The sequence below is a fragment of the Theropithecus gelada genome, chromosome 1, assembly GCF_003255815.1.
Source record: "Theropithecus gelada isolate Dixy chromosome 1, Tgel_1.0, whole genome shotgun sequence".
NCBI classification, from domain to species: Eukaryota; Metazoa; Chordata; class Mammalia; order Primates; family Cercopithecidae; genus Theropithecus; species Theropithecus gelada.
Window position 1 is genome coordinate 138370693 of NC_037668.1, and position 23868 is coordinate 138394560.

Genomic DNA, 23868 nt, shown 5'->3' on the forward strand with positions numbered 1-23868 from the left:
TTGGCTTTCATTTCCCTAATGACTATTGAAGTTCAGCATGTATTAATTGGCTGATCGTGTTGCCTCTTATGTGAATTATCTGTTAATATTCTTAACCTAGTTTTGTTGGATCGTTTGTCCCTCTCTTGGTAGGGGCTCTTTATGTTAGGATTATATCTTTGACCTATTATGAATATTACCTCTCAGTGTATGTTTTTTAAAAACTTATTTAAAGATGCCTTAGCTACATTGGGTAATATTTTCAAAGTAGTTTGTGATTAGGAGTACCAGATATTCAATTTTACTATAAAATTAACCGATCTGAACAATATGATATTATAATAATATAGGAATAGGTAACCATAGCAGAATAGATTATCTAGGAACAGATACGAGTATATTTGGGATCTTAAAATATGATGAAGGGACGTTTCATTTGAATTGAGGAGAAAGAATGGATTATCTAGTTATTTTAGACTTTTAGTCTTATAGACTCTGTCTATAAGAAAATAGTCTTCACACTTTAATCAAAAGTAAATTGTCAGGATAGGGTCAGTTCAACGTTAGGCCAGCCCAGCATGGTGGCTCACGCCTGTAATCCCAGCACTTTGGGAGGCCGAGGTGGGCAGATCACAAGGTCAGGAGATCAAGACCATCCTGGCCAACATGGTGAAACCCCGTCTCTACTAAAAATACAAAAATTAGCTGGGTATGGTGGCGCATGCCTGTAATCCCAGCTACTTGGGAGGCTGAGGCATGAGAATCACTTGAATCCAGGAGTCGGGGGTTGCAGTGAGCCAAGATCGTGCCACTGCACTGCAGCCTGGCGACAGAGCAAGACTGTCTCAAAACAAACAAACAAAAACGTTGGGCCTAGTAAATACAGCAAGTAGACCAAGACCAGGATTTTAAATACATTCTGCTTCCCTAATTTTCAAGACTTTAAATATGTGAAATTAGTTTCTTTGGTTTAACACACATTTACTATGTTTATAATTTTAACATACAGTAATAAAAGGAATTTGAATTTTTTCAAGACTCTTTAAATCTTAATGTCAAGTCAGTAATATCCCTGAAACAATATCTTTATTCTGTAATAAAACCTTAATTTCAAGGCATTATTAATGACCTTCACGTGTCTTATACTCACTAGCCTTCATGCTAAGTGCTACATTATCATTATTATACTTATGATATGTCTATATATAATAATGAAATGTCACAGAGATTAATTTTTCAACTTCCACTTACAACATGGAGTCAGTATTTGAATATAGGTTTCTGTGACTACAATACCCATTTTTCCACTATGCCTAGTTTTCTCCCTCACTTAAAAATAATATATAATATACACACAAATACACATGTGTATGTAATACATGTTTATAAAGCAATGTAGAACATAAAGTTATAACATCAGGTGTAATCTAACAACCTAGAGAATCCCAGTGAACAGTTTGATGTACTATCCTCATCGTTTCTTTTTTGGCACACCCACATACATACCCATAAGCATCCATATCTAAAATCAGTTGGCATCTGTTTATTATATACACCTGAGAAAAGCTCATTCTGATATTTATAGTATTAGAAATGGGAAGAAAAACATATGGTGAGAATTACTATATTCTACATAGTAGTGGTTTCTAAATGCTGATCTATAGACTGATGCTGGTTCTAATAAAGTTCTTACTGATCCAAGGTAAAATAAGGAAAACATAATGATGATGAATACGAATTTCTTTCAATGTAGGGACGATCCTGTATTCGAATTTTTTCTTTTATTGTTTTTTTTTTTGAGGGGGGCTGGATTCAAATGTTCGTTATTCTAAAATCTTGGAAAGCTGTGTTCCATTGTTGGAAGATGATAATGATGATATTATCTCTTTGCAAAATACAGCAAGAAGAATGGTAACCCTGTGTTGTTCTCTGCCCCAGTCTTTAAAAGTTTTGTTTTACTGCTGTATGAAATTTAGAAGTTTTGTAATGACTGCTGATCATCATCATCTTACACAGTTTCTTGTTAATTAGCTGCATATGTAATTAACTGCATAAATATTTGACCCAGTCCTGTTTGACCTTGGGATACAGTATATTAATCTTTCACCCTTATTAGTTTACTGAGTACATTTTATTTTTTTCATTCACAGTACCTGGTTATGGATTATTATGTTGGTGGTGATTTGCTTACTTTACTCAGCAAATTTGAAGATAGATTGCCTGAAGATATGGCTCGATTTTACTTGGCTGAGATGGTGATAGCAATTGACTCAGTTCATCAGCTACATTATGTACACAGGTAAGACAGTCCTTCATTGTACCTGACTGTGAGTTACTATGTAATATCTAGCAACAAAGGTCTATTTCTTGCAGATTTATGAATTATGGCCTTGGGTACATTTATCGTCAACCAAAAAAAATTATTTTCAGATGATTTTGGTTGTTTTGCTTTGTTGTTATTTGTCAGCATTACAGAACCGATGTGCCTGCTTATACATGCATGTACGTGTATAGGATCTAAAAGTTCTCACTGCTAGAATAGTAGACATTGGAGACTAGGAAAGGTGGGAGGAGGTGAGGGATGAGAAATTGCCTATGGGTACAGGGTACACTATCAAGTGATGGGTACGCTATATTGCATACCTCACAACTACACAATATATCCATGTAGCAAAACTGCACTTGTACCCCCTAAATCTGTTTTAAAAAAAAGTTCTCACTTCCAGTCAGCATTTCTAGAAACCACTTCTTTAAAAACTGCTCTTGTTTAAATGTACATATGAATTCCATCTCAAAAGGAGTATATATTGGTCAGTTTTCTTATAGTTGAGTCTTATATATTTAAATTAGCTGGAATTCTAGACCATAAGTCATAGCTTCATTTGCTAAATAAATCCTGTATTATATATTTTACGTTTCTCAAGAAAATACTTTCAAGGATTGTATGTGTCAAAAGAGATTTTTTGTATGAAAGTGATAATTTTGATGTTCATGGAGTAATTTATTATAAACTTAATAATTTACATTTAAAAAATTTAAAAATACCAACATGAATTTGGAAGGACACACAAAAAGTAAGAAATAAATTAAGGATATATGGGATGATTGAAAAGGTGCCCTCACATTTTAAGAGGAAAGTAGGAAAGAGCAGAACATTGTTGGTGAATTAATCATTCAAATGAGAGTATCTTTGGATAGTGCAAAATGTGAGAAAGAGAAAGGTGCTGAGGAGAAGTAGGTAAAGGGATACTGCCAAGTTAGAAATAAACTAAACCATTTTCTAAGAGTGCTTTTCAAACTTTGGCATGCATCTGAATCCTGTGGAGGAAGCCTGGTTGAAACCCAGATTGTTGAGTCAGCTGCAGAAGTGCTGATTCAGTAGGTTGGGTGGGGCTGGGGAATTGCCATCTCTAACAAGTTTCCAGGTGGTGATGCTGCTGCTGGTATAGTGACCACACTCCGAGAACTATGCTCTAAGACAGCAGTGACTGTTTCTTTTAAGTTTTGGGTGGTGAGAGTGATCTTAGAGAACATCATGAATGTGGCAGGAATAGAATGTTTCTGTTTCGGTGTTTGCTTTTTAAGATGTGGGTGTCTTAATCGCTGTTTTATTTAATTAGTATTGAAGTTCTAAGACATTATTAAAGGAAGAATAATTAAACAATTTATATTTTATCATGTCTCTGTTTGGCTCTTGCCTATTCATGTGCTTTTCTCTGTGGGTATCTGATTCTCCATAGTTTTCATTGAAAATAAAGATATGGAAATGCTTTGAAAATTGTAAAGGACAATACAGTTTTTGTTTTTGTTTTTGTTTTTGTTTAATTTAAATTTTTGTAGAGATGGGGGTCTCACTGTGTTGCTCAGGCTGGTCTTGAACTCCTGGACTCAAGTGATCCTGCCACCTCAGCTTCCCAAAGTGTTGGGATTAGAGGCATGAGCTACCACTCCTGGCCACAGTACAGCTTTAAAGATGGTATTGTGGTCTCAAGAGTCACTTATAGAATGAGAAACCAAAATGCTATTTTGTGGTTTAAACAGTAATCCAAAATCCTAGCTGAGGACTATCATTTAAAAATACTTACAGAAAATACTATTTCGTTGAATATTTGAAGAATGTTAGAAAACATAGAGTCTTAGGCTTGTGGAATTGAGAGACTTTACCCAGTTTATATGTAATTCTTGACAAAGAATAACTACTTCTGAAAATTATATGCCTCGATTGATGAAAGTAAATATGAGGTATTTGTAATATCTTTCATTCTGCCAGGCTTGTTAGAGATACTGTTTTTTGGACTGAAAACCATTTCAACCTTGAGCTATGCTTAAGTACATTTAATTTTACAAGGTACTTTTAAATGAATCATATTTATTCCATGGTTGGGCAGCTCTAATATTATAAAATTTTATTTTATATTAAGCTGAATTTCTTTTCTTTATTTTTTTTGAGACAGAGTTTCATTCTTGTTGCCCAAGCTGGAGTGCCCTGGTGCAATCTTGGCTCAGCACAACATTCGCCTCCTGGGTTAAAGCAATTCTCCTGCCTCAGCCTCCCGAGTAGCTGGGATTACATGCACCATGAAGCCTGGCTAATTTTTTGTACTTTTAGAAAACCCGTAGAGACGGGTTTTCTCTATGTTGGTCAGGTTGGTCTTGAACTCCGTACCTCAGGTGATCTGCCCGCCTCAGCCTCCAAACGTGCTGGGATTACAGGCATGAGCCACCACTCCCGGCCTTGAATTTCTTTTTATTTTAGTCATTGGTCCTAGTTTTGCTTTTAGAGTCACATATAATTTATGTCTCTTCTATTTATCATGCTTTCTGAAGTCTTCTTTAGGTTAAACATCTGAACATCTCTAGTTTCTCTGTTATCACAATCTGAATACACTTCCTATCTTCCTTGTCTTAACCCCACGCCACACACTCTGCCCATTCCCACACCTCTTCTCCCTCCCTCCTTTTCTTTCCTTTTACCTTTCCGTGGATGCTCCATTGTGTTAATGCTCTTCTTAAAATGTTTTTCTCATTTTCTGGATAGATTATTTTCAGCAAATGCTTTACTGAGGAAATATTTTTTGAGTCCTCTTTTATAAGTAACATGCTAAAACTATGTGGAATTGTAAGTAAGTAGGTATAGCATATAGTTGTGGCTTTTGAAAAGGTTTCAGTTGTTTGGAGACACAAAACCTGAGAGAAAAATAAAACTTAAAATGCCACAAGTTAAATAATCATTTAGGGCCAAACTGACAGAGTGAGTCCAGACTGTGGATTACTAAATGAGTTATACAAGCAAGTTACAGTGAGCTCAAGAAATGAGTAATAAGTTTATTTCTAACGATCAGTTCTAGTCCTTTTTTTTTTTTAACTCTTTGTGCTATTCACTGTATTCCAACACAAATTCTGTGATTTAGATGTCATCTAAAATGGGTGTTGCCCCATTTTATAGATGAAGAAACCCAGCTTCAGAGACATTAGTTAGTAAGTAGCATAGCCTAGATTAAAATCTAAGTTAGGCTTGTTACCAGATTTATGTTCTTTGTACAACATCGTGTTTTTCATAGAAGACTTTAATGGTGGGGCTTTGAAGAATGAGAAGACTGTATGTAGGCAGATAGGAAGGCATTCAAGATAAGTGAATGGTAGGAGAAAAGCACATAAGCAGGCAAATGGTAGTTTTGGAAAATACTTAATAGACTAGTTTGGCTAGAGAAAAGAGTGCATGTTGAGTTTAGTAGGAGATTAATTTGTAAAGACAGATTTTGGTTCTTATGGAACTCTTGAATGTTACAGACTCTGTATCTTGGTAGCTAATAAACTACAATGAATTTTAGGCAACGAAATGTTAAGTTATTTTGTGGTAAACTTCATGTCTTCATGTCTTAGAGTTTTATGAAATTTATCAAATTTCCTAATTTATAATTCATGAACTTAAAATATAGGGAAGTGGAGAATACAAAAAGGGAATAGTGAGACTCATGTATTTAAGGAAGGAAATACTCTCCTTTTTCTTGTGTTCTTTTTAAGGAAATTTATTTCTAGACTTATAAAAGTGTGTTTGTCTTCTATCAGCACAAAAACTTGCATATGAAAAATTTGCACAAAGGTTTAACAGGAGCAATGGAAAGTAGTAAATGGTAGGAATAATTAGAGTAAAATATTTTCTAATGACATTGAGTAGTCAAAAAGCAGTGGACTAGGAATCAGAAGATTTAATTCCATCACCTATCAGATTCTCCATCTGTTAAAGGAGGATAATAAATGACGTTTACTCTGCTTGTTTTGCCAGGGTATTGGGAAGGTGAGATGAAATGTGTATATGAAAATGTTTTGACAGTATAGAAAATATGCCATTGCAATTAGGGAAACATCTTTTTGAATTATAAATTTGAGGCATTAAAATTGTTATAAATAAAATAGTTTCATCCTTCAGTTCTATAATTCTAAATACATTTTTCTGTCTAGGTCTATTGAGAATATTTCTTATACTTCCTTAGTTTTCATTTCTGATTTTCCCTTCCTTTCTTTGGGCAGCATTTTTCATAAGCTTTTGTGTGTGCTAAATTTTATTTAAGAAATGCGGGGATATAAGCATATATTTCTAAATTTGCTTGCATTTCCTAAGGAAAGTTTTACAACTGCTAGAATGCACTGGCAGTTGTAAAAATGGTTGCCTAAAGAGACTAGGGTGGAGAGAAAATGGGATGGATGGGGTAGGAATCAGAGCTCAATTTCTAAGTGAATACACTTTCATATATACTTTTTAAATTAATAAACTTTTTTATTTACAGCAGTTTTAGGATCATAGAAAAATTGAGTGGAAAGTATAGAGTTCCCCTTAGACCTCCTCCCGCCCACCACACACACATGCACAGCCTCCCCCACTATCAACATGCCTTACCAGAGTGTGGCACATTTGTTAACATCGATGACCCTTCATTATCACCTAAGTCCATAGTTTACATGTTTACATTCGTGTTCTCTGTTGGTGTTGTACATTCTATGGGCTTTGACAAATGCAGAACAACATGTATCCACCATAATAGTATTATGTGGAATAATTGTAATGCCCTAAAAATGTTCTGTGTTTCACCTCTTTATTCCTCCCTACCTGCTAACCCCAGGACATGACTGATCTTTTTGCTGTCTCATAGGTTTGCCTTTTCTGGAATATCATGTAGTTGGAATCATGCAGTTTATAGCCTTTTCAGATCGGCTTCTCTTGCTTAGCAATATTTAAGGTGTGACAGCTCATTGCTTTTTAGTGAGTAACATTCTATTGTCTGCATGTACCACAGTTTATCCATTTACCTACTTAAGGACATCTTGGTTGCTTCTAAGTTTTGGCAATTGTGAATGAAGCTGCATTTTATATGATTGCTTTTTTTTTTCCTCTCTCTTTTTAGCATTTCAATTATACTTCTATTTTTTAACTTTTCTTAATGGTTACCCTAGAGTTTGCAATATAAATTTATAACTAATGTCAGCCCACTTTGAAATAATATGGTGCTGCTTCATGGATAGTGAAGTACCTTGTAATAACAGAGTAATCCTGATTCCTCGTTCTTGTCCCTTGTATCATTGCTGTCATTTATTTCATGCATAAGTAAGAATTCATATTTGAATACATCGTTGCCATTCTTTTGAACAACCTGTTATCTTTTAGATTAATTAAAAATAAAAGATAAAAGTTTTTATTTTGCCTTCACTTATTCATTCTCTGATGCTGGTCCTCTCTTTACATAGTTCTGTTTCTGATTTATATCATTTTTCTTCTTTTTGAAGAACTTTTAAATTTTTCCTGAAAAGTAGTTTTCCTGGCAACAAATTCCCTCAATTTTTGTTTTTGTCTGAGAAAGTATTTCTCTTTCACTTTTGAAGGGTAATTTTGCAGCAAATGAAATCATAGGTTGGTGAGGTGTTTTTTTTTCTTCTTCTTCTTTTAAATACTTCACTCTCTTCTTACTTGCATGGTTTCTAAGGAATCAGATATAATTGTTTTCTTTGTTCCTCTATACGTAAGTTGTTTTTTGCCTCTGGCTTCTTTCAGGATTTATTTATTTATTTTTTGTATTCTGTAGTTTGAAAATGGTGTACCTAGGTATAGTTAGTTTTTTTTGTGGGGGTGGGGGGTTGCATTTATCCTGCTTGATACTTTTTGAATTTCCTGACTCTGTGGTTTGAGGTAGGAAAATTTTGGGAAATTCTCAGACATTATTGCTTCATTCCCTTTCCTTCTAGTATTCCCATTGCATTTAACTTATACCTTTTGTTGTAATCCCACAGTTCTTGGATATTCTGTTCTGTTTGTGTGTTTTTTTTTTCTCCCAGTCTTTGCTTTTTTCGTTTTGAAGTTTCTATTATATTCTCAAGCTCAGAGATTCTTTCCTAAGTGGTGTCTGGTCTACTAACGAGCTCATCAAAAGTATTATTTATTTATGTTACAGTGTTTTTGATCTCTAACAATTCTGATTCTTTCTTAGACTTTCCATCTTATTTATCTGTTCTTGCGTGTTGCGTACTTTAACCATAAAGTCTTTAACATATCAATAATAGTTTTTAAAATTCCTGGTCTGATAATTGCAACATTGTTGCCATATCTGACTATCATTTTGATGTCTGTCCAGTCTCTTTGTCCCATTTTTAGTATGCCTTGTAATTTTTTGTTGAAAGGCAGACATGTTGTTAACCTTAAATAACAAGATTAGAAAATAAGTATAGACTTTGAGCCCAAAGCTTGAGGATGGCCAAGCTTTTGCCTAATAAATTTTGCATGCCTCACATAGCTCAGACAGCTTTGAGCTCTTTTTCTTTTCTCAATATATTGGGCAAAAGGAATTGCAATAAGTAGGCTTTGAGTGATGTAGTGGCAAGGGACGTGTGTGTGCATGTATGTGTTGGTAAGGGGCCATTCTGTAGTCCTATGATTAGGTCCCAATCTTTAATGAGGCTGTGAGACTGCACTGTGAACACCAGGGCTTCTCAGCTTCTAAGTACTCCTGCCACCTCTGTACCTCCCTTCCTGCCTTCCTGCTTATAGTTGGGACAGGATGGCTAGAAGGTGCCAGACTTGGGTACTGCCCCTCCTTCTGGAAGGTTAGTCTCTGATAATACCCCAGCAGGTTAGGCTCTGAAAAATTCCAGACAAGTTAGACTCTGGTAAAATAGTTTCTCCTGAGGGCAGGCCTTTTTAAGAAGAGAATACTCTGGCATATTTCAGAATGCAGCAGAGATTCTCTTTTCTCCTCCCTCTGTTGGAAGCATGAAGGTATGTTTCTCTGGTATTCACTATGAGGACATGGTTGAGCTCTTGGTGGTAAAACTCAAAAATAAATGTGGGGCCTCCCTATGACTGGGCCACCTTTGGAGTTTTTAATCTTTCAGGCTTGTCCACACTGAACCTGCAGCAATTCTTTAATCACAGTTTAGGTTTTCCTAACCAGGCACTGGTTCCCTGCAAGGTTTCTGCTATAGGTTTTTAAACTGCCAAGTTGTGATTCTCCATAGCCACCTGTCTGTCCAATTTGGGGACAACAGTTTGCCCTGTGACCTTACTTCTCTTACATATCTAAGACGAGTTGTTGATTTTTCAGTTCGTTCAGGGTTTTACTTTTTGTTAGGACACTGTGGTGACTTCTGGACTCCTTACATACTGGAAGTGGAAATCTCCCCATCATCTTTTAAAACTTAGATTTCAAAACAACATGTTTTATCATTGTGATACGGCTCCGATGAGTGGAGGAACACCAGATTCTTCCTCTTGAGTCGAATTAGAAAAAAACAACACGGACACATGTGGAGTAATTTTAAGGAGCAGGGAGTTTAATAGGCAAGAGAGAAGGGGGAGGAAAGAAAGAAAAAGCTCCCCTCTACAGAGACAGAGGAAGGGGGGCTCCAAAGCCATGAGACAGAACCCCACTTTCAGGTAGTATCAGCCAGCTATATTGGATGGCTGGAGGAGGTGGTGCCTGATTTGCATAGAGCTCAGGGGATTGGTTTGACCTGGCATTTCATGCACATAGCCCGCGGAAAAACTGGCCCTCCCACCCTCTCTTTTTAATATGCAAATGCAGGGTGCCATGATGTTTCACACACGTGGGGATATGTGGGAGCAGCCATACTGCCAGGCACATGTTAGGGCAAGGGCAAGAGGACAACGGATGGTAATGGTAATCGCGGTGTTAGGTGGACCCAGTTTCTAATGGCTAACATTTGCATATCAAAGATTGCCAGCCAGAGTCTAAGACCCAAGGCTTTCATGCTAGATAAGAGCTGGAAAAATCTTCTGAGGACCCCTTTTTTTCCTATCTGCCTAAAATAATTTCTTAGTAACTCATACCTCAATTGAGGGTACAGCAACTAAGAACTTTTGGTTAAAAAAAAAAAGTTCTCTTGTAAAGATGAAAAGATTTCCAAAGATGCTAATTAAAGTGTTAAATGACTACCTGGAAAAATAACAGCTTATTTTATTGAGAAACCTAAGAATGTTACGATGATAAACACTCAAAGGAGCTATTACTATTGTTTTCTACTGAGAATTACCCCAGTAGCCTTCACCCTTTTGAAGGAGGCAGGGAAATGATGCAGTGGTATTGAAGAGTGAAGAAAAATGATATTAATAAAGCAGCTAATAATACTGGTGAGTATTGTTTGGAGGAATTAGAAATAATGAGTAGCTAGTAGATTTGAAATGCTTTAAACGTTAAAGATGTCAGTTCTTCCCAAATTGATCTACAGGCTTAGTCTTTATTCTTTTTTTTTTTTTTCATGTTCTTTCGTGAGGTAGCAAATCTATAGGTTTAATGCAATCTCTCAAAATCCTAGCAAGATTTCTTTAGATAGAGACAAGCTTATTTTAAGTTTTATGTGGAAAGGCAATAGAACTGGAGTAGTTAAAAGGATTTTGAAAAGGGAGAATAAAGTGGAAAGAATCACTCTACCAGATATTAAGCCATACTGTATTGCCACCTTAAGACCAAGAGATAATTGCGATGTAATAAGTACACAGTACCAGACCTAGGCTAACACACGTATTTCCAACTGATTTTGAGAAAAGTGCAAAAGCAAAAATAATCTTCAACAAATGGTGCTCAAATAAGAGACCAAAAAAAAAAAAGCCTAAATAACTTCCCCAAAGCTCTCATAAATACAAAAATTTATTCAAAATGGGTCAGGGATTTAAATGTACAACATAAAACTATAAAACTGTTAGAAGAAAATATTGGAGAACATTTTCTGGATCTAGGCCTTGGTAAGGAGTTTGATATGACCAAAAAAAGTCAATAAAAATGAATAAATGGGACTTCATTAAAATTAAAATTATGTGCTCAATGAAAGACCCTGCTAAGACTATAAAAAGACAGGCTACAAAATGGGAGAAAATAGTTGTCAACATATCTTACAAAGATTTTATATCTAGACTATATAAAGAACTCTCGAAATGCAATTAAAAAGCCCAAGCAATGTAATTACAAAATAGGGAAAAGACAATAGACAATAGACATTTCACCCAAGAGGAGATAGAGATGGCAAGTAAGCACATGAAAAGATGTTCAATATACTGATACTGAATATTACGAAAATGACAGTTAAAACCATAATGAGATATTATTACCCACCTATTCGAACAGCTAAAATAAAAAAGTAGATAATACTAAATGCTGGCAAGGATATGTAGAAAGTGGATCTCTTACATGTTGCTGGTAGAAATAGAAAATGGCACAGCCACTTTGGAAGACAGTTGGACATTTTTTTAAAAAAGTTAAGCATGTAACATGATCTGACCCATCAGTTACATTCTTGAACATTTATCCCAGACAAGTCAAAATTTATAGTCACAGAAAAATCTGTACTTGCATGTTCATAGTGGCTTTATTTGTAGTAGCAAAATACTGGAAACAACCCAGGTATCCTTCAGTGGGTGAATAGTTCAGCAAAACTGGTATATCCATGCAGTGGAGTACTACTGAACAATAAAAAGGGATGAACTTCTGATATGTACAATAACCTGGAGGGGCCTCAAGGGTATTATGCTTTGTGAGAAGAATTAAATCTCAAAATGTTACATACTGTATGTTTCCATTTATATAACATTCTTGAATGACAAAACTACAGAGATAGAGAACAGATGAATAATTTCCAGGGGACAGGGTCTGGGGAAAATGAATGGGGGAGTGAGTAGAAATACAAAGAGGCAGTGTGAGGGAGTTCGTTTGTAATAATGGAACAGTTACACGTTGTGATTGTGGTGGTAGTTACACGACTCTATACACAGGATAAAATTGCACAGAACTATACATGCACACACACGTACATTTTTAAAATGGCATGTATTATGCTTCTCCAGAGAGACAGAACCAACAGGATATATGTATATATAAAAGGGAGTCAGTTAGGGAGAATTAACGCAGCCGATTACAAGGTAAAGTCCCATGATAGGATAAAACTGCAAGCTGGGGAAAGAGAGAAGCCAGTAATGGCTAAGTCTAAGTCTGAAAGCTGGAAAACCAGGGAAGCCGACAGTGCAGCCTTCAGTCTATGGCCAAAGTCCGGAGAGTCCCAGGAAGCTGCTGGTACAAGTCCAAAGGCCGGTGAACCTGGAGTCTGATGTCCCAGGGCAGGGAAAACTGAAGCAAGCTTCATGCACTGGAAGAAGAAAGAGAGCCAGAAGACTCAGCAAGCAGAGTTATCCCACCTTCTTCCACCTGTTTGTCCACATTGGGGGTGGGTCTTCCTCTTTCAGTCCATTGACTCAAATGTCAGTTTCCTCTGGTAACACTGTCACAAACACCCAGAAACAATACTTTACCAGCCAATTAGGCATCCTTCAGTCCAGTCACATTGACACCTAATATTAATTATCACAGGGTGAAAACTGAATAAGGTCTAGTCTAACAGTAATGTACCCTTGTCAATTTTTTTGTTTGATATTGTGCTACAGTTATATGTTACCATTGGGGGAAGCTGGTGGAAGAGTACAAGGGATTCATTGAACAAGTTTTCAATTTCCTGTGAGCCTATTATCTTTGCAAAATAAAAATTTTTAGGAAAAAGAAGGGCCTCTATGACTTGCTTTTCTGAAGACTGGAAACCAAGCCCAAGAAATTATGTACCTTATATTTCACCTGCAGTGCATATAAATTTGGTGAGTTCCTCAAGATCAGCATGGCTGGAGAAGCCTCATAATCATGGCGGAAGGCTAGGAGTAGCAAGGCCCATCTTACATGGATGGCAGCAGGCAAAGAGAGAATGAGAAACCCTGATAAAAGCAGAAACACTTGATAAAATCATCAGATCTCATGAGACTTATTCACTATCACGAAAACAGTATGGGGAAAACTGCCCCCATGATTCAATTATCTCCCGCTGGGTCCCTCCCACAACATGTGGGAGTCGTGGGAGTACAGTTCAAGATGAGATTTTGGTGGGGACACAGAGTCAAACCAGATCAGCAATTCAAGATGATCCAGGTATGAGAATTATTGGACAAAGACTTTAAAGCATTTAGTTTAAATATGTTCCATGAAGTCAAGAAAAACACATTTGTTTTCTTCCAGATGAATGACATGATGGAAGTATCCCAGCAATAAAATAAAAACTATAAAAGAAACAAATGGAAATTTTAGGACAGAAAAATACAGTATTGCAAAAATAATTTATTAAATGTCTTTGAGAGGACAAAGGAGATTACATAAGAATAAATAAAGTATATTCAAATTCAATTTGCATATAGATCAATAAAAATTACCCCATGAAAAACAGAGACAAAAAGATTGAAAAAATGAGCACATTCTCAGGAATGAGAAGGTGTAACATGCATGTAATTGGAGTTCCAGAAAGAGAGAATAGAGACAATAGGACAGAAAAAAATAATAGCTCCAAACTTCCTGTGTTTGGAGAAATACATGAATTTGTAGAATAAAAAATTGCATAGTGTTACAGCTCTTTTAGAATTGCACCAGAACCCTCCCCTGCCCCGCCCCCTATGGAAAAAAATTGCAGCAAACCCAAAACAACGTAAATTCTGGGAAGACCACACCTAGCTCATCAGAATCAAAGCACAGAATACAATAGATAGAGAAAAAGTCTTGAAAGCACCAGAGGAAAACAACATATCACATACAAGGAAAAAAATTGGAATGACCTCAGATTTCTCATCAAGGGGTGGGGGTGGGGCGGCGGGGAGGGGGGAATGCTACCTAAAAGGTAATTAACATCTTCAGAGTATTGAGAGGAAGAAAAATATCAATGCAGTATTCTGTATCTGGGGACATTTTCTTCAGATAATGAGGTGGGGGTGGGGAGAGTCATTTTCAGATAAAGATAACCCAAAAGAATCCATTGCTTCAGGCCTTCCTTACAAGAAATGCTGAAAAAAGCACCTCAGAATGTAGGGCAATAATAGCAGAAGGCAACCTGGATTTTTAGGAAAGAAGAAAGAGAATAATAAATAGTAAAAATCTCAGTGTATATGAAATACTATATATATTTTTTTCTTAAATCTTTAAAATATATGGCTTTAAAGCAAAAGTTGTTTTTGTGGGATATTAAATGAATGAATACATAATGTATATGCCAGCTATAACATAATAGAGAGAGGTAGGGCATAAACAAATTCTAGAATAATTATTTACTTTTACAGTTTAAAAAAAAAGGTAGGGGAACATAAAGAGCCAGTGGATTAGAGGGGAGAGAAAATTAGTTTATCATTAGACTTTCCAATGATGAAGCTTTATGATAAAGATTTATAATATCCCGGTAAAGAAAATGTGAACAAAACAGACTTTCAGGTATAAAAGGCATGTACAAATGTTATCAAGTTTCAGGAATTTTAGGAATGTTGTTCCCATGAATAATTCTTGAAGAATATACTAATCTACTAGTTAGGATAGTATAATAATATATACTAGTTAGTATAGTATACATTTTCTAGTATAACCTACTAGAAAATGAGCTTCAGATGACTAACGTGGCTATACAGTTATCAGTATAAGGACTGGTATTGCTTATTAAATAGTCAGTTGTAGAACTAAAGCAGAAAAACATTAAAAGGAGTGAGCACAGGATTAATGGCTGTATGCTATGGCATGAGCATGCAGTACAACTGTAAAAGTAGGTGGGAATAATTGGGAGAATTTATGTAAAATTTTTTTCAAACTGTTTTCAGTAATCAAATTAGTGGTGACAGTATAGTTACTGTTATTTTGACATTATTGTGTTTATAATGTGAAATGAAACAGAATGATTATAGAGTATTCTAATTTTATCCCTTATGTTAAGAATCAGAATTCTTGGTGTAGAAGAAAGGAGATGCTGATGTAATATGGAAGAGATCATTAAAAACCCTAATGTCTTGAATTTGAATTGAAAGTATCAGTATGGGCTGGGCACAGTGGCTCACACGTGTAATACTAGCACATTGGGAGGCCAAGGCGGGCAGATCACTTGAGGTCAGGAGTTCAAGACCAGCCTGGCCAGCATGGTGAAACCCTGTCTCTACTACAGATACAAAAATTAGCCCAGTGTGGTGGCACACGCCTGTTATCCCAGCTGCTCAAGGAGCTGAGGCCCAAGAATTGCTTGAACCTGGGAGGCGGAGTTTGCAGTGAGCCAAGGTCGTGCCACTGCACTTTATATCAGTATGAACTTCTACAGTATTTCATACACACACCCAATACACCTTACATACAGCTCTGTGTGGCGAAAATAACTAGAAACAGTGACCAGCACAGTAGCAGTGAGCATCCCTATTGACAGATTATTGTCCTCACATACTATTTCCTACTGCAGGGAAAACAGGCTACTTGGAGAAATTACTGACTCAAGATCTAGGTAGGAAGTGGACAAGATGAGCCCTGTATATCTTGTCATGCCAAATAGCAAATAAGCTTTCAAAGACTTTTAGGGTTATGTCTGAAGAATACAGGAGTCAAATTGGAAAGGTTACTAGTGGCATAAGATGGGAAAATTTCCAATTTAGTAGGGATAATAATAAAAAGAAGTAGAAACTCATCAGATGTACCTGTATTAATGAGTTCATAATGCACCTGTACCAGCCTCAGTACCTTGGAGATGAACTAAAAATATGAACAGTATGTGTAATGAATGATTACTTGGTAGTTTATCATATGCTGTGTTAAAGTATAGGATACTGCCCATTATCCAGTTATTTATTTTAATATCTATATTTTTAAATTAGACTTCAAGTTTGTAGAGGCATAGACTATGACTTTTTTTTTTTCTGTTGTGCTCAGTGGATATATTTTATGATGTGTCTCTGGAGGTTTTCTTCATCTAGACCTGCAGCCTTATGGTTTCAAGGGCTTCTTTCTGGGTGTTGGTTAACAGGTTGCTGCAACACAGCATTACCATTGTCAAGTCATATTTTAGGAACAGTTGCTGTTATATCTGGTATTTAGACCATGAATTATATATAAGTTCCAGAAAGGGTTGTATCAGTCATTATTGCATGGAGTGTACATGAAAATATATTTCCTGATAATCAAATTATTTATCTAGTTATTTATTCCTTTCATCTTCACTTTGTTCCATAATGGATTTAGATAATTAGAAATAAGAATGCATGCAATAAATCAATGGCAGAATATAAAAAGGAATAAAGAATCACAAAATCGAAATTATATTTAAACATGAAGACCCTAAACCAAGGAGACATAATGAACAGAAGTCGAGTCATATGCTTGAGGCACACCAGCTTTCTGTTGGATAGAATCTCTTCCTGAGACCAAGCAGATTTCGTGAAACTCAGTGGAAAATATAGGCTTTCCTATCTTTGTTTTAAATCTTAAATACTGGATTGAATAGATTCTTAGGATGGAATGTGTTTTTAAAGTAATTTCTCTTTATCCTAGTCCAAACAACTAAAACAAAACACCAGCTACTTGTTTATGGTTTTCTTCATAACTCTTTTTATCTCATGTAGTTTGTTTCATAGTCAAGATTTTTGATTACAGCTTTTATTAACCTCATCTCTTTAATGTTGATAATATTTTATATAATGTGGTTAACTTGAGTAAAGTGTACTGATATAGGAAATAGAGCAATCCTATTTTAATAGAATGTGTTGCGGGGGGAAATACCACATTTAATTCATATCTAGAGAGTTTTTCATCTGTTATCCCGTAAGAATTTCATGAAGGATTGGTATGTGCTTTGCCTATACCAGAGCTTTGTGCTGATTATCTCTTTTGGCTTAGATTTGTGGGTATGGTTTGTCAGTTATCCTCTTGGAATGTGTAAAATCATTACTTTTACAATGAGATAGAAATATTTTGAGGCCTTAGGCTTACTCAGAATTCTTTTCAGTCTCTTACAGGCCTGAGTCACATTTCAAAATTGGAATTTTTCATATTGCTAATGGAGGAACTATTTTTATAGTATTGTGAAACTATTAAAGAATAGGTAATGTTATACGGATGCTCTTTGACTTACAGTGGGCTATGTTCCAGTAAGCCCATCATAAAGTTGAAGAATCGTAATTTGAAACATTGTAAGTTAAGGACCATCTATAGTTAAAAACTGTTACACTAGAGTATAGGTGAACTCAGGATGTGCACAATTAGGAATTTTAAAATATAAATATAGTTACTATTTTACAGTTCAGTTGGTATTTCAGTAATACAAGGAATTGGGGCAACTACCTACAAAGTTACAGGAAACCTTCCTAATAGACCACTCCCAGTTCTGACACGAATTGGAAGTTCAAGGGGTTCCCAAAACCACCCCTTAGTTTTCATAATTTGCAAGACTCACAGAACTCACCGAATGCTGTTATACTTAGCAGTTGTATTTGATTATATGGAATATTGATTTTATTATATGGAGATCGATTTAAATCAGCCAAAGGAATAAGTATTAATATATAGGGTAGAGTTCAAAAATACCACATGTGAAGCTTCATCATTCTTTCTTGATGGAATTAGGACAGCCCAGCATACACATATGATAGTGCTTACCGAGTATTGCCAACCAGGGAAGCCCACCTAAGCCTTTGGTTTTTGTAGTTTTTTGGGGTGGCCTCAATTACTTACTGCCTGACTGTCTTTATTCTCCAGCCCTTCCCAAATGTTGGGCTGATACCTTTAGTCTCCATTCCTTTCCAGAGGCAAAACATAGTATGACCCAAATGAATTACATGTATCAGTCGTGCTATTCCAAGAGCCTAGAGATCATCTTCCAGTAGCTGAGGATAAAAACCAGACCTCTCTTTGGGCAAGATTAGGTCTTCACTATATAGACAATTCCCTGGCCTTTAGGCAAACTTTCCTATCATAGTTAGGCATCTTCATTTAGTGTAGTGTTCATATGGCAGATACAGCAATAGTATCAGTTTGAATATATCTGGCATTTGGAAGAGCCAGTGCAGGGTAATTGAACAAAATTTCTGGTCTATCCTATAAAGCCATTATATACATTCTTGTATTTTTGTACTAATTTAATTACTTGTTTCCTCCTTTTATCTGTCACTATTTGTACTTGTACAGAACTATTTAGCATAGAAGTTACTTGATAGGTAGCTAAATGTAGTTATTCCTCAGGCGGGCCATTTTATTAGATCCTGAGGAGCCTTTAACTGAATCTACCAGTATTTCTCAGATCAGATGCTATTGACTGTACTATAGTTTTAGGTTTTTCTTTTAGTTATATATTATTTATATACGAGTGAGTATTTGTTAAAGAGAATAAGTGTAAAGACATGTTAATATATAACAGGATAATGAGAAGTATAAAATAATTCTATAAATTTACTCAAGATGATTTTTTTTTAGCTTAGAAAACCTTATTTTGAAATAAGTTTAGAGTCAGGAAATTGCAAAGGTAGTACAGAAAGGTCCCATGTACCTTTCACCCAGTTTCCCCCAACTATACTATCTATCCTACTCATTATAGGACTTCTTCCTTCTGTCACAGCGGGCATTGGTTTAATCTGCATTTTATTGCTCCTTTACTCCCCACTTTTCTCTTCTTTTTCCCATATGCTGAATTGGAATGTTTATTTTCGTAATTATACATAATTTGAATTTCATAGTAGTCTTTCTTTGAATTACATTTTAAATGTGGTTTGTGGGTTGTTTCACTTATTCTCCTTGTTGATTGTATCTGGATGGTTTTTGGAAAGATGCATAGAAAGATTAGGATTTGTATAGCCATCATTATTTTGCAGTACCTGGAATTTATAATCATTAATTTTTTATTCCCATAATTCTTAAATAATAGCTTCACTATCCACTGGAAAAGATTAGTTTGAGAAAAGTTTACTGACAGAATTTTTTGAATAACTTTTCTCAAATGTAAGATGAACCCCAAATTAATGTTCCATAAAGAATTCTAATTTCTGACTGATAGGCTGTTTGTGACATAATTTTACCAGTGTAGACTTTGTTTTCTTTATTACTGATGTAATATTTCTTTGACAAAATTAAAAGACAATTTTAAAAAGCAGTTTCATTTTAATATAATGCAGTATGCTGTTTTTACATGAGTATATAAAAAAGGAGTAGGAAAATGAGAAAATAAAAGTTTTGTTTTAGAAGAATCCACTACTCTAACTTATATAAATTATAAAAAGGAACCAAATGGGAGATATTAACGTGATGTTGCTGGGAAGAGAAATGCCTGTCTTAAATTAGTGGCTGTCAGGGACCAATCCCTATGCAGTATTTTTATTAGTGGTGCCTGGGTTGGGGCCAAGGTACATGCAATTAAAATAACCCTCTATAGTTGAATTCAGTGTCCAGCCAGAGTTGAAACTATGTAGATTAATGTCATATTCACATTTCAATCTTATGGGGGTAATATTTATAATAATCATGCTTTTGGTACTGATGTTCTAGTGAAGTAAAAAAAAAAAAAAAAAAAAAAAATCGCCCGTAGAATGTTGCCCTTTCAATATAATCATTGTTTTAGAATGCTTTTTTTTTTTTTTTGGAGACAGGGTCTGGCTCTGTCACCCAGGCTAGAGTGTAGTGGCATCATCACGGCTCACTACAGCTTTGACCTCCTGGGCTCAGGCGATCCTCTGACCTCAGCCTGTTGGGTAGCCGGGACCACTAGCGCAGGCGTGGACCACTATTCTTGGCTAATGTTTGTATTTTTTATAGAGATGAGGTTGCTCAGGCTGGTCACAAACTCCTGCACTCACGTGATCCACTGGCCTTGCCTCCCAAAGTTCTGGGATTATAGGCGTGAGCCATTGTGCCCAGCATAGAATGCTTTTTAAATTTTAAAAACTATTATTTTAAAACTAAAATCATAAAACTTTTAAGCCAAATCTTATTTGCTTTTGTTTAGGGACAAGGAAAATTATTCATTTTAGAAACTTTAATTACTGAACATGTTTTGATTAATATTTGAATTGTGGGAAAACTTGAATAATGTTTTTACAGTAATAATGTAGATATTTTATCTCTTCCAAACATTTATTTCTCAGTTTTCATGAATTATCAAAGTTGAAAATAATGTTTTACCTGAACTTTCCTTTCACTCCTTTTATTGCCAATTTTTGGTATCTGGTTGTCTGGCTGCCACGTTATTTGCAAGATGTCACTGACTCAGAGTGGTTTTGAATGCCAGATGTTATTTTGTAGCTTCTTTCAGAAAATGGAATTTGTTGGGCTACTGTTCCACCTACCAACTGCTGTGTAACACATTATGTTCTCCAGAAGCAGGCACTGAGACAGAATGTGTCATGCAGGGTATTTATTAGGGGTTAACACCTGTAGAAACAAATTGGAGAAAGCAGGTTTGGGTGGAGGGAGAAGTTAGATGACATTGAAGTCAAAGCTTCAGTCAGCCCCACTAGGAGTTCTGAAGCATCTGTGGCCACCTGAGTTGTTGCTAGTTTGGTAGAAATGGCGTGGTTTTCTTATTTCCTTATTAGTCATTCAATGCATATGAAGTTCTCCAAGAAACACAGGCAGTTTTGTAAAGAGGCTTTCTGTAACTCAGAAGGAGCCTGGCGGAGGGGAGCTATCTGTTGACATCTGGGGCAAAGCCCATCATTGAGGGAGAAGATAACACATCACTGTCCACCATACACCCTGAAATGCTATAGTGACTAATATAAAACAAGTTGTTTTTTGTTTTTTGTTTTTTGGTTTTTTTGCTCATGAGTCTGAAATTTGTGCAGGACTAGGCAGCACCTAATTGTATCTTCTCTATGCAGCATGAGTTGCAGTAGCTCACTTGCGGTAGGGGGAATCACTGTCAAGATGGCTTACACACATAACTAGCCAGTTGGTGCTGCCCATCAATTGGGAGTTCAGCCAGAGCTGTGGGCATGGGGTTTTTGTTCGTCCCACATGGGCTGCTTGACTTTCTTAACAACATGATAAGTATGTTCCAAGAGCAGGTGTCTCTAGAGAACAAAGCAGAATTGCATGACATTTTAATGACCTAGCCTTGGACATCATAGCCAGACTAAGTTCTATCATACTGTATTGATTGAGATAGTCACAAGAGTCCATTCAGGTTCAAGCTGAAGGGACAATCTTCTTGATGGGTGAATGGCAAGGTTCTAGATGAAAATGTGGAGTGAGATATATTATTTAGGCCATGTTTGAAAAATATAGTTTTCTATATTCATAAAACTTAAAAGTTCAGGGTGCCTTAGAAATAGGGTTGGCTGCCTCTTTTAGAAAATTCAAATTAATAGTGGTCCAAATCAATGAGGCAGGGTAGTGACAGAATGAGGTCTTTCTGGACTAAGACCCTCACAGAAGCAACTAAAAATCTGAGCATAGCACAAAGACCATTATCCTAAAGACACTAAAGAGTGAACAGAGGCGGGGAGAACCTGATTGGGAATACATCCTCAAAGAAGATAAGGTATATGAAGTGACATCTCATGTTTTGCAGCTCTCAGCCTGGGGCTGGGTGAAAATGGCATGGTGTGCATTGTGGCATGGGCATAAGTAGAATAACTCTGGTCTCTATGGCCTGTGAAAGCTGAATTTGGGGAAACTGTGTTTGTTAGAGAGGGTATCCAAAATCTGTCTACTGACAGCTCTCATGACCCCTGAGTGATAGCTTCACTCAGAGCTGCTCAGCTAAAGACAAAAGATAAGAAACTTCTTCCCAAGAAACAGTTTGCAGTTTAAATGTATTTGATCAGCTGATTTAAAAAAAGAAAAAAATGCTAACTGGAGAAAAAGAATCCAGAGTTTCAGAAATTTTACATTTATTATGTACAGGGAACATTCAGAATCACCCAATATGTAAAGAAAAAGGAATATGTAACTCCTTTTCAAGAGAAAAGAGTATCCCTGAAATGACCGAGATGTAGAAATTATTGATAGCAGACTAGGATTTTTAAGTGGCTATTACAACTATTCTCAATAAAGGAAAATAAAATGCGTTCACAGTATATGAAAAGATAGGAAATCTCAGCAGACAACTAGAAACAAATCAAAAAATCAAATGGAAATTCTACAAATGAAAAATACGAAATCTGAAATGAAAATTTTCACTGGAAAAACTTAACAGCCTAGTGGAGATGACAAAGTAAAGACTTGAAGTTAAACAAGCCAGAAGTTATTGAAGGTAAAGAACAGTGAGGAAAAGAGTAAAATAATAGTAGTCCAAGGACCTGTTAGAAAATATCACAAGGTTTTATGTACATGTACTTTGAGATTAAGAAGGAGAGGAAAGAGAATGGGCCAGAAAAAGTACCTGAAGAACTAATGGCCTCAAATTTGATGAAAGATATAATTTTATGTATTTGAGATGCTCAAGTAACATCAGTGAAGATAAATATGAAAAAGGCCATGTCAAGGTTCATTGTAGTGAAACTATTGCAATCCAAAGACAGCAAATTTTGGAAGGAGCAAGGAAAAAATAACAAATTACATTTGGGGGAACTACAATTCCATTAAGAAATGAATTCTCATTAGAAAATAAGGAAGCTAAAAGAGAGGTTTAACCAAGAATTCTATATATCCAGTGAAAATATCCTTCAAAAATAAATGTGAAATGACATTTGAAGGTAAAAGAAGAACAAAAGAGGCCAGGCGTGATGGCTCATGCTTATAATCCCAGCACTTTGGGACACCGAGGTGGGCTGAGCACTTGAGGTCAGGAGTTTGAGACCAGCCTGACTAACATGATGAAACCCCACCTCTACTAAAATACAAAATTTGCCAGGCTTAGTGGCAGGCACCTGTATTCGCAGCTACTTAGGAGGCTGAGGCAGGAGCATTGCTTGAACCCAGGAGGTGGGGGTTGCAGTGAGCCAAGATCATGCCACTGCACTTGAGCCTGGGTGACAGAGTGAGACTCCATCTCAAAAAAAAAAAAAGGAAAAAAAAAATTTATGCCAGAAGACCTGTACAGTAAGACATGCTAAAGGAAGTTATTTAGGCTGCAGGGAAATGATACTATATGAAAGCTTGAATCTGCAGAAAGGAATCCAAGGCAATTAAAATTGTAAATGTCTAGATACATACTGGACTATAAATTTTTATTCTTATTTCTTCACAAACCATATGACTGCTTAAAGCAAAAATTATAACATTGTTTTGAACTCATCAGAGATTTGAGGTCATAGGGCAACTAACTAACCTGAAATCTAAGAAATGACAGGTATCTCCAAGGCAAGGATCATTGAGGTACAAAGGAGAGCAGAGAGCTGCATATTAAGAAAAGGTGGCATTAGGGGAATGGAAATTATGCTTTTGGGAAAAGAGGAACCAGGAAAGGAAACTGAGAAGCATTAGTTTTAGTTGGGAGAAAAAAATAGATAAGAAAGTGACATAGTTGGGAGAATAACCAGCAGTGTCAGATGTTATGGAGAAGTCATTACAGGATTCGAACTAAAAAGATGCTACTGGAATTGGCAGTGAAAAGGTCATTTGTTATCTTAAAGAGTATTTTCTG

General features: G+C 36.0%; 1 protein-coding gene across 5 annotated transcripts in view; it reads left to right on the forward strand.

The window, feature by feature from the left end:
- The window catches only part of CDC42BPA (CDC42 binding protein kinase alpha), a 332255-nt gene that overhangs the window by 120427 nt on the left and 187960 nt on the right, over positions 1 to 23868 (forward strand). For all 5 annotated transcript variants that reach the window (XM_025383741.1, XM_025383503.1, XM_025383585.1 and 2 more), the window contains exon 5: positions 2130 to 2278. In XM_025383741.1, coding sequence (XP_025239526.1) covers positions 2130 to 2278 — 149 coding nt within the window. The remainder of the gene's footprint in view (positions 1 to 2129; positions 2279 to 23868) is intronic.